The sequence below is a fragment of the Ammospiza nelsoni genome, chromosome 9, assembly GCF_027579445.1.
Source record: "Ammospiza nelsoni isolate bAmmNel1 chromosome 9, bAmmNel1.pri, whole genome shotgun sequence".
Classification (NCBI taxonomy): Eukaryota; Metazoa; Chordata; class Aves; order Passeriformes; family Passerellidae; genus Ammospiza; species Ammospiza nelsoni.
Window position 1 is genome coordinate 30548679 of NC_080641.1, and position 17118 is coordinate 30565796.

General features: G+C 41.5%; 1 protein-coding gene across 2 annotated transcripts; it reads left to right on the top strand.

Moving 5' to 3' along the window:
* The first annotated feature begins 387 nt into the window (after positions 1-387).
* BTF3L4 (basic transcription factor 3 like 4) lies at positions 388-14740 on the top strand. 2 transcript variants are annotated; one of them, XR_009418948.1, is made up of 7 exons: positions 388-501; positions 1574-1637; positions 2486-2599; positions 4603-4804; positions 6010-6069; positions 11628-11797; positions 13646-14740. XR_009418948.1 is itself a non-coding variant. In XM_059477800.1 (6 exons), the coding sequence occupies exons 2-6, from the start codon at positions 1584-1586 to the stop codon at positions 6985-6987; spliced, it is 477 nt and encodes a 158-aa protein (XP_059333783.1). In that variant the 5' UTR covers positions 388-501; positions 1574-1583; the 3' UTR covers positions 6988-7444. The 2 variants fall into 2 exon arrangements, 1 of the variants encoding a protein (XP_059333783.1); XM_059477800.1 differs by lacking the exons at positions 11628-11797; positions 13646-14740 and adding an exon at positions 6941-7444.
* Positions 14741-17118: the final 2378 nt, after the last annotated feature.

Sequence of the window (17118 nt, forward strand, 5' to 3'; positions counted from 1 at the left end):
GCCCCAGAGCCCTGGTTACTCCCCCTGGGCAAACCCCAGCGTTATCCCGACCGGAGCAGGCAGCGGTGGGAGGGGGGTGGTTCCGGGCTTATTGTCTCCTTCCGAAATAAACCTTTTGGTCGCCCTGCTCTCTCCGGAGTTTGTCCAGCTGGCGGGATTGCAAAACCGACCGCAAGCGGTTTTGAGAAAGGGTTCGCTAAGATGGACAGAGCGAGTGGTGACACGGTTGGAAGCGCCGCGTCCCAGTTTGGGTCACAGGGCACTACTCCCTACCCCGAAGCACGGGCAACTCCTGCTCACTAGAGACTACAACTCCCAGGAGCCATTGCGTGCCATGCCCTCCACCCCTATGTAAATAAGGTGGGCGGTCCCGCCCATCTGCGGGCGGGCCGGCCCTGTCACGTGGCGCGGCGCTTCCTTTCTCTGTGCGCCTCTCTTTCCTTCCTCGGCCGCCATCTTGTTCTCGCCGCGTGTTGGCAGCGGGGGCTCCGCCGCGCTCAGGTGAGGGGGCCGCTCTTGCCGTGTCCCGCTGTCTCCGTGTCCTGCTATCGCCGCGTCCCGGTATCGCCGCGTCCCTGCCGGCCTGGGGCGGGCGGGGCGCCGCGGCAGCTCAGTCCTATCCCCTCGGTTAGTGCTGGGCCGTTCCCTGAGGAGAGGCCGAGCGAGGAGCCCCTTGTGCGGGGGCTGCCCTGGCTCGCGGGGCCGCGGCTCTCCCGTGGGGCCTCGGGTACACGGGCTGCTGAGGGATGAGCCGCGCTCCCCTCCCGCTCCCCCTGCTCTGGGGCTGCACCCTGAGCCCCTTCTCCCGCCGCCCGCCGGGTCCCTCCGTGCGCCGCTCCCTGCCCCGCTCCCGCCCTTACCCCCGCCGTTCCCGGCACGAAGCACATGCGGAGATTTCCGAGGATCTCTGACGATTTTCTGGGGCAGAGCAGCGAAATGCATTCCTTTTGCTGGGAGGCTTGAGGCGTTTTTCACCCATTATGGATTTTCAGGACTTTCAGCCTTTAAAGGTCCCATCGGACCCGTGGGAGAAGCACTGGACAAACTTCCCAGTCGCTGTATTGGATGAAATTGGAGGTTCATGTAGTAAATATGTCCATACACGAACTTCACAGAGTTTGGATCTCGCGTATTAGTCATAAGTATCATAAATTCATTATATGAAAACTATCGCAGGTAGTTCAGTGGTGACTGTGTCCCTGGATCTTCGTAAAGATAAGGTGTTTTCCCAGACCCAGTTGTGGTGTATGTGCTGGTTTGGGTCTGGTTGAAGCCACTAATTCACTTAAATACTTCCAGCAGTAAACTGGCATCCTGGAAATGAGTACCTCGGCCTGATGCAGAATGAAATGTCCTATGGAGTCTGTGCCTCGTCGTGGTACAGACACTTTAGCTAAACGTGGGTCCTTCCTACTGCAGGACCTCTGTGGATTGCTTAGGTGGGGTGGCTTTAAAGCTCTGGTTTTGTGTGTTTGTTTAATCCTACTGCAATTGTAAAAGTACTCTTTAAATGGACTGGGACTTTTTTTTGTTACTGTTTTGATGTTAAGTTGAACTTGTTTTTGCTCTTTAGACGTAGCACTATGAACCAAGAAAAACTGGCCAAGCTTCAAGCACAGGTCCGAATAGGAGGAAAGGTAAGAAAACCACCAGAGATGCTTTTGAAGGCATAGGCTGAAGTTCATAGAAAGAAAAGAAAAAATTATGCTCAGGCTTGACTAATACAGGTTTTGTGTGATCTGGCCTATAGTGCAGCTACCTGAAATGCAAGTTTCTTTCAGTTCACAGTGGCTGGATGAGCAGTTTCCAGTGTGTAAACTTTGTTTTAATTCGGTGACTTGTTGTGACCTGTGAAAGCTCCAGCTAATCTCACCTGTTGGGTGTTCCAGTTCTGCCTTTATGGTCTTCCTGCTGGGGATTGTCTTCTTTGTGCCTGCTCCAGGCACTGGCTGTGCACTGAGCTGTTTCTTTTCTCTGAGCTCTACTGGGTAGTTAATATTGTGACCAGCAAAAAGGCATGTGGTTTGTTCAGTATGGATGCTCATCCCCTGTTAAGGATGATTGTACAAAAGTTTGCAAAGCAGGAATTCCAGAATTGCTCTCTGTGGAACACTCTGAAAGCTTTAATGACTTGGTTGCCAAAGTGGGGCTATTTAAATCACTGTATTTGTGCTTTGTTTTGGAAAAAATATTCTGGGGAAACTTCGTTATGTGTTGCTTAATATTAAGTAGTATTTTTGTAGTCTGGTTTAGTGGAAGGGAAAATATGCTGCTGTTTGGTGTTTCTTTGGTCTTTATGCTTAAGAAAAAACTTATAATTGGGAACCATGGCCAAAGCTGTAGGTAGAGGAAATAAGTTGAGGAGCGTTTTTGTCTACAGAAATGTCTCATAACTTAAAAGGTGTTGCTCAGACTGTGCCCTGACTTGCAATTACTGTTGTGAGATTTTGAGCAGCACTGACTGTTGTTTCTTGATTCTTCCCAGGGAACAGCTCGCAGAAAGAAGAAGGTGGTGCACAGAACAGCTACAGCTGATGACAAAAAACTTCAGAGTTCCCTCAAAAAACTGGCTGTAAATAACATTGCTGGCATTGAAGAGGTAGAGTGAAAACATAAGTGTTTCCTGTTTGAAATTAAATTCACTCCATTGTTTTGGTGGTGGTGTGGTGGGTTTGCTTTTGACAACAGTTTTATCTTCCAAGCAAAACCATAGAGATCTGGTTATTGAGAGTTAACATTGTATGATGTATCCTTGCCTCATTGGCATAAATGTGTATGTGCCTGGAGAAGGAAAGGTGGAGGTTCTGCTGGCCAGGCAGTGTGTGGTGGAGGTAGTAAGCTCTGTGTGTCAGCATTCATTGCAGAACAAAACTTCTCTTCATTCTTGACTTCTGTGAACTTGCTCTAAAGAGAAGAGCAGTAAATGTACATGGACTGTGCAGGCACATCTAGAGCAAGTGTGGTGCAGAGTATGAAGGAAGGTTTAGAAACACCTTGAGTAAGAGCTTGAGTCTGTATTATCAAAATTAGGACCTTTTACTGCACAAAATTTGCTGGAATTGTTTGCAGTAGTTCCAGGAAATGTTTTTTGAAGCACTGCAGAGACTGTACAGAAGCAGCTTCTGTGTTAATGTAAGTGGGAATGTGAAGGTTTCAGATGTTCCTTGAATCCCTCTAATTTACATGTATTTATAAAACATGTTTTCCATAACAGTGTAGGGAGTGACCCTCATGCATGGGAAGAGGAGGAGGTTTCTCCATCATGAGCTCAGTGGAGCTGTGGTACTTGCACTCCTTGGTTAAAGAATGCAGTATTTAATCTGTGGTTAATTAATTGGAGCAGGATTGCAAGGTGCATGCAGAAGTCTCTAAGTGCATTCCTCCCTTCCGAAGGCAAATGCAGATTCAGTGAGGTTTGCCTGTAAGTTTTCAGACCTCTGGTACAGAAACAGTTCAGTTGGTCTGTTTTCTTAAGCTTAATACAAATATGCAGAGCTATATGAACTAAAGAAAGGCACAGTTCTCAGTGTATATTCAGGGGTTTTTATTGTGCACAAAGCACAGGATCTTTATTCAGACACAGTTATTAAGGAATTTAAATATCTCAGTGTAGGAAGATGATGCAAAATGTTTCTACCTTGATAGCAAGAGACATAATTGTGGAATGTTTTATTCAAGTGAACGCAGGTTGACCTTGGTAAGCTTCGTGCAGCTAGAAGAGTCATGTTGAGTCAAGCATGAGTAACACATTTGTGTCATTTTGAAAGAGGCTCTTAAGTAACAGGATGATAACTGTGCTTGAAGCCTTTACCATTTCCCCATGGGCAAAGGACAGGATATTGCTTAGTTCTGCAGGAAAGCAACACACCTGGATTTCCTGTTCAAAACATATTTGGAACTCTGCTGCTGTGTGAGGATTGAGAACTTAGATGTTTCTGTACTTTAGATCTCATCTTTAGTTCTGAATCCCTGTTTACTCCCTGTAACTTAAAAATATTGCTTAATAATTTTTTCATGTAAGTTTAATACCACTGTTGTGTTGGATGGGTAGAACTCGCTTCCTATGGTCAGACAATTTTTTTTTTTGCATAATAGTTTATCCATCCCTAGAAGAAAAAGCTTTTCAGCTTTCCAAAGCAGGCCACTACACTGGCTGTAAGATTGAATTCTTGGGGATTCAGAAGGCCAGGGAAGGAGAGCAGGATCACTGGGTGGTGTCCTCAGTCTTGAGAGCCCTTGTGGAATGCTTGGGAAGGCACTGGAAGTGTGTTCCAGTGCAGTTGGTACCTGATCCCCCAGAGCTGGGTGTGCATCCCTGCCCTGAGCCAGTGGGAGTCCTGTGCCAGCTGGGAAGAAGCAGGAACTTTTTCCTGGTAGGTGACACAGGAACCTGTGAAAGGTAATGGCTTAGCCTGATGTGGCAAGGTTGGAGCTTTGAGTTTAGGTGGTGTTAACTCCAGGTGCTTTTATCATGGTTATATTATCCTTTAGGAGGAGTGCTAGTTCTGTAATTTTGATATTTCAAATCTAGATTTTAGTTATTATGCTTGTCTAATGAGATGCTACAACACTTAGGTAAATGTTATTAATCTGTTTGAACAGGTGAACATGATAAAAGATGATGGAACAGTTATTCACTTCAACAACCCCAAGGTTCAAGCTTCCCTCTCTGCCAACACTTTTGCAATTACTGGTCATGCAGAGGCTAAACCCATCACAGAAATGCTTCCAGGCATCTTGAGCCAGCTTGGTGCTGACAGCTTAACAAGTCTCAGGAAGTTAGCTGAACAATTCCCAAGACAAGGTAGGTCTTTTTGGAATCTTCCATAGCTGACTTAAAGGACATATGAACTACTGAAAGTTTTAACCCAAATTTAACAACAACTTACAAAGTCAGAAATGTGTGTGTGCTGTTATTTATTTGCCACTGTTGTGGAAGAAGAGGGTGGGGGAAGAACTTTCTTTTTATCTTTGTTGATTCAAGATTACATAGGCAGGCCCTGATTTAAAAGAAATGGGTAAGTCTGGCATGCTATGGTAGCAGGTGTACAGCTGTGTATGGCAGAATGCTTAGGGAAAAGCAAGTTTTTACTTGGAAAAACTCAACCAGTTCTTTTTGTCAGGGAATCTATTCCGTTTTCTTTCTTCATACAAAACGTATTTCTATTGCAATTGTAGAAGAAGCAATATGTTCTTCTGCTCTACAATTATCTTTGGAATCCAAGCAAGGCTTAAAAAAAAGCCAGTTAAAGTTTTAATGGAAAACAAAAAAAACCCTAAATCACAGTTATGCATATGATTCTTTATTTTCTATTAATTTTAAAACTTTGGGAGCATGGGTGCAAGAGTGTATTTGGTATAACTATTTCTGTAATTTTACAGTTAGGAAATGAAGATTAGGTACAGTTCCAGTTAGGCTGTTATGGCCATTAAGATGACTGTAGTTGGATGTGTTGCAGTTGTCTGTGTTTGGAATGGAATATACATCACCTGTTCTAATGTTTTCAACACAGAGTTATTCCTTTTAAATAAGTTTTAATTACTCCAGCATTCGTGTTCAGAGTTTAAGTGAAACTTAAGGGTTTTTCTTCTTTAGTAATGCTTAAAATATCTTCTAAAATTTAGAGGGATGGATCATCACAAGCATATTTGAATCAAATGATGTGTTGGTCACTGCTTGGTGCCATATTGTTGCATTGAAACATGGGATTTCACTGAGAAGATTGAGTCATGCTGGGGGTTTCTGTATCATTTGATCTTTTCCAAACTCTTGATGAATAAATACCCCATAGCATCTGAAGATGGCTCTGCTAATGCTTGGCTGTCAGAATGTCCCCAAGGAAACCTTTTGGTCATGCTGGTAACTTTCAGTACCTGGTCATTTGTGTGTTTGTCACTACTGGAGATTGAGGAAGTGCTTGCTTTTTTCACATGTATGGTTTTTATTTTGTTGTGTCAGTGTCACTGATTCTGTATTATGAGAACTCAGCACCAAATTTCTTTTTATAGTGTTGGATAGTAAAGCACCAAAATCTGAAGATATTGATGAAGAAGATGATGATGTCCCAGGTAGGCACATAAACACTTTTATGTCCACTTAAGATATAAATATTTTGATTCATTCATTTAAATGTGTAGCTTTTGATGTGATCATACTCCTCACTTGCTGAAGGAGGTTTCTTATATAGGACAGCATTAAAATATGACTTGGGATTCCAGCTTTTGAAAAAGAGATTACCTTGTGCAACTACCTTAATTATTGGGTGAAACTAGGTTAAAGTAGTTTCAGTGAGGTTGAACAGGTATCTCAATATCCAAACAGGGCTTTAGGACTGCAAAATGACATAATTGACATAGTTACCAGGTTGGTTTTGTATCAGGGTCTGGAGTGGGAGTTTTTATTTCTATAGCAGAAGAAAAAGGACTGATGTCAGTGTGTCTGGAAGTAAATATGACAAGTTCTTTATTTGTCAGTGAATAACTGTTTTATCAATAACCACATTCCACTGTATCCTTTGGGATGGTGTGTTATCTAAAACAACATTCGTGTGGACCAGAGATAGAAATCCTCCTGCCTTGGCACTGGTTTATTTCTTTGTGACCTTGCATAAAATTCAATTTTCTAAAATGGCAGGCATTCTATAAAGAATACTGATGCTCAAAACTCAACTGCAGCTAGTAGGGCACCTTTGAAAATCAGCTCTTAATCACTTAATGTTAGAATTTTCACTGTTGGAGTGTTTCTGCATTTCTAGTTCTTTGTGTATGTTTAAACAAACAATATTTTCTAAAGCCCTTTGAAATCTGCCCATAAAGAAATGGTTTCTCTAAGTGTAATTAAGTATTACTTAACCTTTCCTGTAATTATATGCATTTTCATTAAACTTACAAAGGTAATCTTACTGGGCATTACTGTATTAAATATCTTCATCTTTTTCAGATCTCGTAGAAAATTTTGATGAAGCATCAAAGAATGAAGCTAACTAAAACATTAATAGTTCTGGAAGCTGGCATGGACTAGATTTAAGAAATCAGCTATGTGGTTCCAAAGTTTTAAAGAAACAGAGAACATCATCTGTTAATAGTTCAGTAATATAAATATTTTGTATTTTTATGATGCTGTTTGTTCAGCATTTTCTGTCAGTTGATTTTGCATTTTGCACTTACTCCCAGGATCTACTCTTTTGGTCAAAAAGAAATGTCAGTGCAGTTTGAGGGTGTGTGTATGTGTGTGGGTGTACGTATAGTGGAGAACAAATTGGACAACACATATTTAACCATTTACCCTTTTCCTTTGGAAGTAGAAATAAAATGAATCTTCAGCATCATTACTTTGATTATCACCAAATAGTGCACAGAGGGAGTTAAGATTAACTTTTTGTCCACATTTTGTGACCTGAAGGCATTACATACACCATTAAAACTTGGGGTTAATTTGCTGTAACTATTGTACTTGCAGGTGTGTTTCTCAATGTACATATATTTGTTATCAACCTTGTGTTGATCCCAGGATTTAGGGGAGATGAGCTGTTCTAGCGGCTTGTTTGGTACAGGAACTTCTTAAAAACTTGGTCTCATCAAAGTGTGCTTTTTTTAAACCTTTTTCAATTTTTTTTTCTTTAAAGTTTTGATACAAGCTGATATTTGACTCCTTCCATGTAGACTGAGCAGAATGTTCTCCTGTTGGTTACTAAAGTATTTCCCAGTCAAAAGAAAAACACCTTGGTTCTCTACTGTCGGGTCACTTCCTAAGCTTGGAGGTCTGGTTGGGAACAGTCCAGTGCACCAGTTTTGCACAGTAACAGGTTGTTGCTTGAATAACTTCAAGCTGTTCTCTTGGCATGACTGCATTTACTAGCAGCTGATGATCCACTCTCATTCTTAGGGCACTAGGAACTAAATGCACTGTGTGAACAATGTTTAGGGCGGGAGGAAAGAGTTGTTGACACTTTGCCTTGCTTCCTGCTGGGCAGTCTGTGCAGTGACTAGCTCTAAAGGGATTTTTTTTTCTTTTTTTCTTTTTTTTTTTTTTTTGCCTGTAACATACCTTGGCCTATAACCTACCTCTAGGTTTGGTGTCATCTATGTAGTAGCTTCTTACAAAACACAAATGCTCCTCAGGCATAAGGAGGACATTGGGAGGTACTGTTGGTACAGTGCAGTATTTATGACCTTTCTTTAAAATGCTTAATGTGAAGCCGTTTTCTCAGAGGCTCTTTCAAGGTTCTTGATGTAATGTGCATTACAGTATAGTTAGACATCATTGTAACCTCTGTCAAGGGCAGCTGTGGCTTACAAAAGCCACTTTGTTTTTTTTTTCTCTACATCTGTCACTTAACTATGGCTTAATTGGAACATATCAGCTTTTGGTGTAGGCTCATATGCTAGAGAACTGTAATAGTACAAGCAAACAGTCCATGAGTTCTGGAGACTTCATGAACCCAGGGAAGTAGAGCTGTGGTGGTTTGGCAGCTGAACTCCTCGGTTCATTTTCTAGGCTTCGTTCAGTTTTTCCTGTTATATTTTATATACTACGTGGATCTTACTACAAAATAAAATAACAGTACAAAAGAGGAAATGCTCCCTCCTGTGTGTTGTGTGCTCCTCCCACCAGCACTGGCTGAGGAAAGCAGGTGGGTGCAGCAGCTGTTTGAGACAGCCCTGCATTCTTGGTGACAGTGACCAAGGAAGATGGGGCTAGGGAAGGTCCTGGTAGAGCTCTAGGATTTCACACTCCCTAAACTCACTCCTATTTTCTGCATGCTGTGGAAAGAAACTTTCATTTGTTGTGTGGCTGATCAGCTGCAGATGATTTGTTCTGTTTATAAGGAGGAGATGTCTCCACAAATGTGTGCTCAGGCACATGGAATTGCATTCTGCTGCCTCTGGGAGCCCAGGGAGCAGAGGAAGGACATGAGGCCACAGGGATTTGCAGTGTTCCTCCATTTGCTTAAGAGGCACAGTGAAGAAGAACCTTTCCTGGTAGCAACTGTACAGAATTGATATATGGGACATCCCCTTCCTAAATACTAATCAGATACTGAAAATTCCTGCTTGTTCATTCTGATGTAGGGAATATGTCAAAAGGAATTTTGTGAGAGACTAAAAGTAAGCCTTGGAAACAATGATTCCCTCAGTTTATATAGCTGAACTTTCTGATTCCTACAAAATACTGATTTAGTTTTTGCTCTTGAATTTACGTGTTAAACCCTCAAATTTTTCCTGTGTTGACAACCAGTAAACCAACTAACTATGCTAGCTTATGTAGTTATATTATCTTCAGTTTTTTTCACTGTCTCTGGAAACAGTCAACCACTTATGATTTGCTGCTGGAAATACTAGAGCTTATCAATCATTAAACTGATTTTAATTAAAAGTAGCCCATAAAGGCTGTTGTGGGAAAAGCTCTTTTTCTTCTGTATTTATTCATGGTATAATACAAACAGTGTTTGTACATGCTGATGGAAATTCAAGGTTACTAAAAATAGTTTTGGGGAGTGTTGGTAAACAAAAACTCCCCTCATAAAGGTGAACACTAAGTTCTTCCTTGCTTGGCTTGAAGCATGGTAACCACCATCCTTCTGAAGCCCTTGTGCTTACTTGCTCACTACTTAACTCTGCTGATGTATTAAAGATACTGCTAATGCTACTGACATGTTAAATAACTTAGCAGTGACTGGAAAGTAGGGAGATGGAGCAGAAAGGAAATCAAAATATCTCCTGGATTGTGTGTGAGGGAGTCCAAGCTCAAGCAGTGAAAATCAAAGAATAGGCAAAATGTGTGAGACAGCAAACACTGACCTGCCTGCCCTGGCTGCTGGTGCATTTGTGTAGTTCCCTGGTTTATGACTGGGAAATTTGGGTCTGGTTGGCTTCTCTGAGGCAGTAGAGAAGTCTGTAAAAACCTGCAATTGTTTCATGATTTTCTCTGTGAAAGAGAAATACTTACGTGTGATGGATGCCAGGGTTACAGCGCAGGCTGTGGGGCTGGGTGCATGGATTTCCCATGCAGAGCTGGAAATCAAAGTGAATTTACAGCTGGGAATGTTTGTAGCTGGAAAGAGTTAATATAAAAGGGACAATACAGACCTTGGATTTTTTATTTTTAGCCTTTGTTATATAGCAATAGTTGAAGAGTGCACAGGAATGATAAGGATGAATTTAGAACTGCTGTGGAAATATGTTGATAACTTGCTCATATTTGTCAACTTCCCATGGGAACTAGGAGTTGCTATGAGCTCCCTTCTGCCAGGATCTTCACAAATAATGTTTTGGATTTGGTGTGTACAAAATGAGCTCTGGAGGTCTTACAGCTGATTTAATTAGTGAGCAGTATTTGATTGACCAGTGTATTTGTTAGCAGGAAGGAACTGAGGGAGCCATAAAAGCACAGTGAGGCTGTACTATATATGAGATACTCCACTGAGGAAGGTCTAGGAAGGATCCTGAGGTTCCTTGGAATCAGCACCCATGCAGCTCTGGGCAGTAGGAATTTACAGAGGGCTGAGCAAAGTGCCCCTTAGCTGAAGGTGAGTGAGTGAATTCTTCCACTAGCACTGAAGATCAGTCTGCTCATATTATTCAAAGGCAATACTAGTTTGTTCAACAAAGTGAGTAGTCTTTATTCTGGGGATCCAGATTTCACTAATGAAATGATCCCTGTTTTGTACTTGAGCAAATGAAGTGGTGCAGAAGAGAAGCTTACCAGAACAGCAGCCATAGCAGTTTCACAGAAATGACAGCACAAGTGCAGGGAATGGTTATTTGCCTTTAACTGCTTTCCCATTAAATAATTTTTTTTAATCCCTCCCTTTTAAAGACCAGTTTGCAGACACTGAAGAACTTAATGGATTTATCCAGAAACGTGAGGGCTGCAGTATCAATCAAGGATTTGGGGAACAAGAGAAGACATTCTTTCTAAAATTGGTAGTCTTGGTATGTTTGGGTGGAAGCTTGGGTTGGTATCTAGAGCAAGGTTATTGAGGCTTTAATTTCACATCCACCACTGTTACAGGACAAGAAAAAACAGACTTGTACATCTTCCAGGGCCTTGGTTTGCCTTTATTTCAGGAGTACTGCTCTGCCTCCTCTATGTGCTTCGTAAATTAATGAATATCAAACTGGATGTTTCTTGAGAGAGCTGCATCTCTGTGCAATTGATATAAAAGCTACTTCTGTATGATAAACACATAGTATTTGGTGGGTTCTCTGAGCTGTTGAATTCCCTCTCACTAAGCAACAGACCCCCAGCTTGCTCAGATGCTGCTTTTTTGTCAACTGTTCTCTGTCAGATTCTCACATATTAGACAGCATCTCCTTGAATTTTGCATTGCAGGTAGGTTTTTGTAGCTAAGCTAAATTAGTTTCTTCTTTGAAGTAAAAGGAGATCAGCTGCTCATTTGAGGTCTTGAAGTTGTTTGTGATATTTTTGTTAAAGTATGAATGCTAAGACAAACATAGAAACAAAAAACCTTATTCCAAGGCCTTTTGACCTTTCAGTGCACATATCCCTGCTGAATAAAAGGAGTTATGCAACCCTCATGCATTTTCTTGCAACATGCTTGTTGCAGCTATAGTAACTGCTTATGTCAAAAAGTAATATTAGAAAGTATTTAATGTATTTTTAGATTCTGTCTAATGCAACTTAGCTGATAAAGAAGAGCCAGTGCTGTGAGACCAGTTCTCTACAGACATTGGAAGTGTGGCACAAACAACATTTTGAGAACAGCAGATCTCATTTTGAGGCCATGTGTGAAGCTGGAAATTTCCAAGCAATGCAAATTATTGCCTGACATAGGTAAGTGAAGATGTGAAATCCCAGCAGCTGTCAGCAGGGTGCCAGACCTTTGCACACCAAGAGTGAAGTTCCCTGAAAAGCTTTCACTGATCTCTGGCTTTTCTGCTGCCAACAGAGCAAGGCTTTCACTTCCTTTGCTTTCCCAAACTGGTGCCTGAGGTCAGCTGGAGCAGCTTGCTCTGAAGCTACAGGAGCCCATCTTGTTCCCTTTGCCTCACCACCTGCCATTGAGCTTGAAATTTCTGGGAGATGAAGGTTAACCCCTAAGAGGGAAGTGTTTGCAGGCAGGCTGGGTGGGGGTGGCCAGCAGCAAAGCAGCCTCCCAGGCTGGACTGAGCTGGCCTTTGGCAAGGCACTGCAGGGCAGCCTGTGCTGCTGCTGCCAGGGTCACACAGAATTTGGGAAGGGGACCATTGGCCATACTGAAGCCTTGGGTGATGATGTTGTCAGACCCTCCAGTTTCTAAATTTTTTGTTGTGAAATAAGGATTCTGTCCAGCTCACTTTGCCTGCACCATGGGCAGCCCAGCATGGCCTCACTGCCCTCTGCCCCAGCCACCCCACTGCTCCACAGCTGCAGAGCCTTCCCTGTGAGCCTGTCCTGCATGTCTCCTTCTAGGAAAACACTGATTTACTGGGGCAAGCTGCTGAAGTTTTGATGTTTCATGCTGCAGGTTCTTGTTCGCTAAAAATCACTTTTAAATTTACTAACTGAGATATTTAATATGGAGCTTCCACTTTTGTGACAAGATTTAGTTTTAAATGGTTTCTGATACATGTTGTTGAATTGAAAATAACTCTAGTTTGCTTACAGCGTTGCTATAATCTCCAGGGAGTAACAATGCAACTGAATTCCTGCTCTGTTCATTTTGAAACCTTTGCTCTATTGCTGGAGACTTGGCCTGCTCTGTGATTGACACTTGTAATTAGTGACATTTTGCATGCTTCTGAAAGAATGCAAATGCAGCCTAAAATAATTTTTACTTTGAATAAGGATTTCTCCCCCTGTATGTCCTAAATTTCCCACAGCCTGCTTCCACAGTTTGACTGAAAGAAATCAGGTTTTCTTACAATCTCCTGATGGATATTTGGGCAATTTGCTGAGGCTTCCTTCTATTTTGACACAAAAATGATGTCAGTCTTCTGAAAAACAGGGGATGTGTTATTTTCTAGTCTTTATTATATCACCTTTCAGCAGCATGATTTCAGTGTTGTTGTAAATTATTAACTTTAGAACACAGGGATATTATTGCCTCTAACTCTTCTCCTGCCCTTTGAGTTACAGGGTTGCTTTCATTGGCAGTGTGCACTGAGAAATCATGTTGGCCACTTGCAGCCCTGAAATTGTAATAGTTTATCCCATTACACGGTGATTTTTCCAGCTCAGTTCTCCTGAGAACCTTGAAATAGGTTTTCCATAAAAATATTCCAGACACTCTTTTTTCTTTTAAAGGCTATAGTCAGATTTGAAGGGATAATCTAGCTATTGTTTCTAGTGGAATACATGTTCTATCCTGATGATTTTGTAAATTATAGGGGATTTTTATAGTGCAGTCTGGCTCGCTGAGAACCTGGTGAATTCTTTGAACAAGCTTGCTTATTCTTTGGCTACAAGCAGACAAACGTCATTAGCATCTTAACTGATGGAAACTCTTCCATGAAAAATGCACACAGTCTTACTGGTTTTATCTGCACAAGCACCTCATGGATTTGCAGTAAACTGTAATAAAAGGTTTAGGTGTCTTCTACCTCCATTTCCTCAGTGGCTCACAGTAGCATCATCAGGAATGTACACCCGTTGAGTTTGCCTTTGTGTGACTGCACTTCTGTCATCTTCCTTTCTCTATAGCTGTGGTATTGTCTGAGAAACAGGACTACTCAATTTGACTGCATCACAGTGTGCTGATACTTTCAACCTGCTCAGGGCCTCATGTTCATTATGGTTCAGGATGGCCAGTATTTGTTGGAAAAGAAAAAAGGAAAGTAGTGACTACTCAGAACAAGAATTCACTTGCATTGAATAAATATGGTGAGCAATTCTTTTTATTAGTTTCTCTGTTGAGACATTAATCTGCATTGAAATTTGTATGAGATGTGCCACGGTTCGATTTTTGCCCTTTTATCTTAACACTTAGATAAGCCAAGATAAGAGAGAGGTGATTAAATACTTGTCCTCAATTACTCCTGCCCCATGAAAAATTACTGCAGGAGGAATTACATGCATTGGCCTACTTGCACAATAAAAATAAGCTTTAACAGTTGTTCCTACCATATTTAAGTAATCCTGTTGCAAGTTTTATACTTGGAATGTCTCTCTGGTTTGATAAAAGCAAAATAAGACAGATGTCAGAGATGCCAAAGAGCATTTTTCTTTTTCAGCCCTCACTCTCTCCTCCAAGAGTGCAGCTTCTTGATGTATGTGCTGTTATTTACTGTGCCCTGTTTAGTTCTGTATCATAGTCAAAATTGTTTGCAAGGGTTCTGGCACTTTGAAATGGGGTACCAGCCTTTTTTAGCAAACTCTAAGCATTCATCTGACTGACTGCTGAGGTACAAACATGAACAACACAGAGACCTCTCTCACTGAGATGTTGAGGAAATAGCTGGTCAGGACTTCCCAAGAGTCTGACTCACAGCACTCCACAAAATCTCAATCATGTGATTTAGCAAGGCATAAATAAGCCCGAGGTGGTTTTTTATAGGCCTAATTACACCCAGTGAAGCCATGTCTTTTTGCTTGAGCAGGGAGTTGCTACACTGCTGAGAAGGCAAAGCAGTGCCAGGAGAACAGGAAGGTTCCAGCAGAGCCATGGAGGTCATGGGACAAGCAGAGGAGTGTGTGCACTTCCATGGCATTGCTGGTGGGGTTTGCCTGTGACGGTAAGGCCGATTGATTCCCCGTTTGCCATCGCTGCTGACTCAATAAATGACATGATCCAGATGAGCATGTGTGTTTCAGATTTTTTTGTTGTTTGTTTGGCTCTTTTTCCACCCTTATATGGACTAGTGAATGATGAATGAACCAGTGGGAAGTGGGAATGCCTGCCTAGAATGATTACTGGTAGTATTTAGTCAGGAGATCTTTACATAAAACCAGTGACACTATTGTTCCTTTCACTCAATATTTGTGACTTAATCTCTATAAGAAATCATGATGGTTTTGAGGTGACATTAAAGATCATCATCAGTTTCACCTCCCTTGCCACATCCCAGTGTCTGCAGGATTTTAGACTTGTCCAGTCCATGTCTAACCCCACACCTGGCAAATGGGAATTTTAAGTATGTTTCCATGAACAAGGAGGCCAGCAGAGGCTGGTATGTGAAGCATTTGCTAAGCTTGTACAACTGCAACTGCAATGGGATATTTTCCACCATTAAGGGAAGGGGCTGGAGCCAATGCCATCCCAGCCACTGCTGGGCTCATGCTTGGACCCCAAGGATTGCCTGTCAAACACAGAACATGAGTGCTCAGGGGAGAACACAATGTTCCATTAATGTTGCATCACTGTATTGTGTAATGGGCCTTGCTGGATACTAACTCCTTTGTTAGACTGTTCTCTGTAAAAACATTGAATAAAACATGTCCCTTTACCTTAAACCTCCATGGGGATTGTAAAATTAATGGCAGCAGCAGTTGTGGATGGCAGTAAAGTCCAGTTACAGGGCTCAGGGCTTCTTCCTTACAGAAACAGCAGCAATGTCCCAGCATGATGGCATGGATGACAGGATCCATCCCACACACACTGCCTTTGAAACAGACATTAAATTGTTGAATAATCACCATTCTGTGAAAGTTGCATTGAGGTGTATGTCATCTGGCAAAGCACTCATGTTTACTGGTCAGCTTTCATTTTTATGGCCTGTTAGATTAAATGGCATTTTTACCAAGCTCGAATATTTTCTCAATCAAAGTCTTTAGTAGTAGGGAGCACTTTGAAGTCAACTTAGAAAGCACATTCAGTTCTTTCTGGTATTTGAAGTTCTTTGCCTATTGCATAAATTACAGGCCTAATGCACTCCCCTTACTCCCACACATGAATATAATTCACCTAAATTATATTGAAATTCAGTCTGTCTTCCCCAAGCCTGAATTTGTTAATCACTTGGACACTGCCACAGTCATGAAACCTTGAGCCTGCCACAATTCTGAATTATCAGATTTCTTGTAGCCTCTTACTTTTTATTCAAACACTGTCCTATAGCATCCACTTCCATGTTGCCATACTACATAAGGTCCTGGCTCAGTTTTGGCTTGGCTGCCTTATTCAGCCAACAGACAGGATTGTAGTTATTATTTTTCAGATGCTCAGCTTCTTGCAAACTATAGGGGGAGATGTTTGCTCATCAGGTTTTTTTTTTCCCAGTGTGAAGCACTCATTTTCCTTGGAAGAAAAGAAAAATCCAGCCAGCAAACAATATTTTTCTGTCTGTCCAATGAAAAAACCCCCTTGTTGCCAAAGGGAGAATGAGGGAGAGAGACTGGTCTGTTTTTGTTTCAGTTTCAAGATGTTTGGCTTCTTTCTGCACATGGGTACCACTCTTATCCTTTGGTGCTTGGAACATGACCTTTCTATCCTGCTTTTCACTTTACCTTTTTTTTTTTTGTTTTGGTACAATTTATATAAAAATTTAATATAATTCATACAAAATAATTTGTTTAATAAAAATAGCTCTATAAAGAGAATAAGGGATTTGGTATCAGATAGAACAAATGGGTAAATAAATACCTTCATTTTCTAAGTTTATAGCAACATTATTCCCTTTACAGATAATTTTCTTTCATGTCATATGTGGTACTTGAGAATCAGTGAAGGTGACTTATTTCTAAAGGAAAAAACCCTTTTTTCTAAGCCTTTTGCTGTTTTACAGTTGCCTGTATTGTAGCAGCCTGGAGGAAAGAGCTGGTGCTGGAGCCAGCCCCTGTGTGTGCCTGCACAGAGCACAGTCACTTCAGCCTCCTGTTTTATAACACTTCAAAATTATATCAATTTCAGAAAAATAGTTTTGATGTCATGTGAATGTGATCTTCAGAGAGTAAATTAAATGGGTTATAACTGTCTTCCCTATTGAATTTATGGCATGGGGAATTTCAGGTCAGCTCAGTTGACTGCCTCATTTTTCAAAGTGTTTCACTATGGGTTCTACATTTTCAGTTAAGCTGTTGCTATTTAAAAAGATGACTTCCATGTCATTTGCAAAGCATGTAGAAGCTGGAGGCAATTCAGCATTTTGACACTCTTAATTAACTGATGGCCTGTCATGAAAGCAGGTTGTAATTAAATGATATAGTAATTTTGGCCGTGCTGCCTTCCAAACTATTTT

What these genes read in the sequence shown, in the direction of transcription:
- BTF3L4 (XM_059477800.1), top strand. Translation starts at nt 1,584, where the DNA reads ATGAACCAAGAAAAACTGGCCAAGCTTCAAGCACAGGTCCGAATAGGA. An exon ending in TGAACAATTCCCAAGACAAG is followed by an intron (nt 4,805 to 6,009) that starts GTAGGTCTTTTT and finishes TTCTTTTTATAG; the next exon opens with TGTTGGATAGTAAAGCACCA. An exon ending in AGAAGATGATGATGTCCCAG is followed by an intron (nt 6,070 to 6,940) that starts GTAGGCACATAA and finishes CATCTTTTTCAG; the next exon opens with ATCTCGTAGAAAATTTTGAT.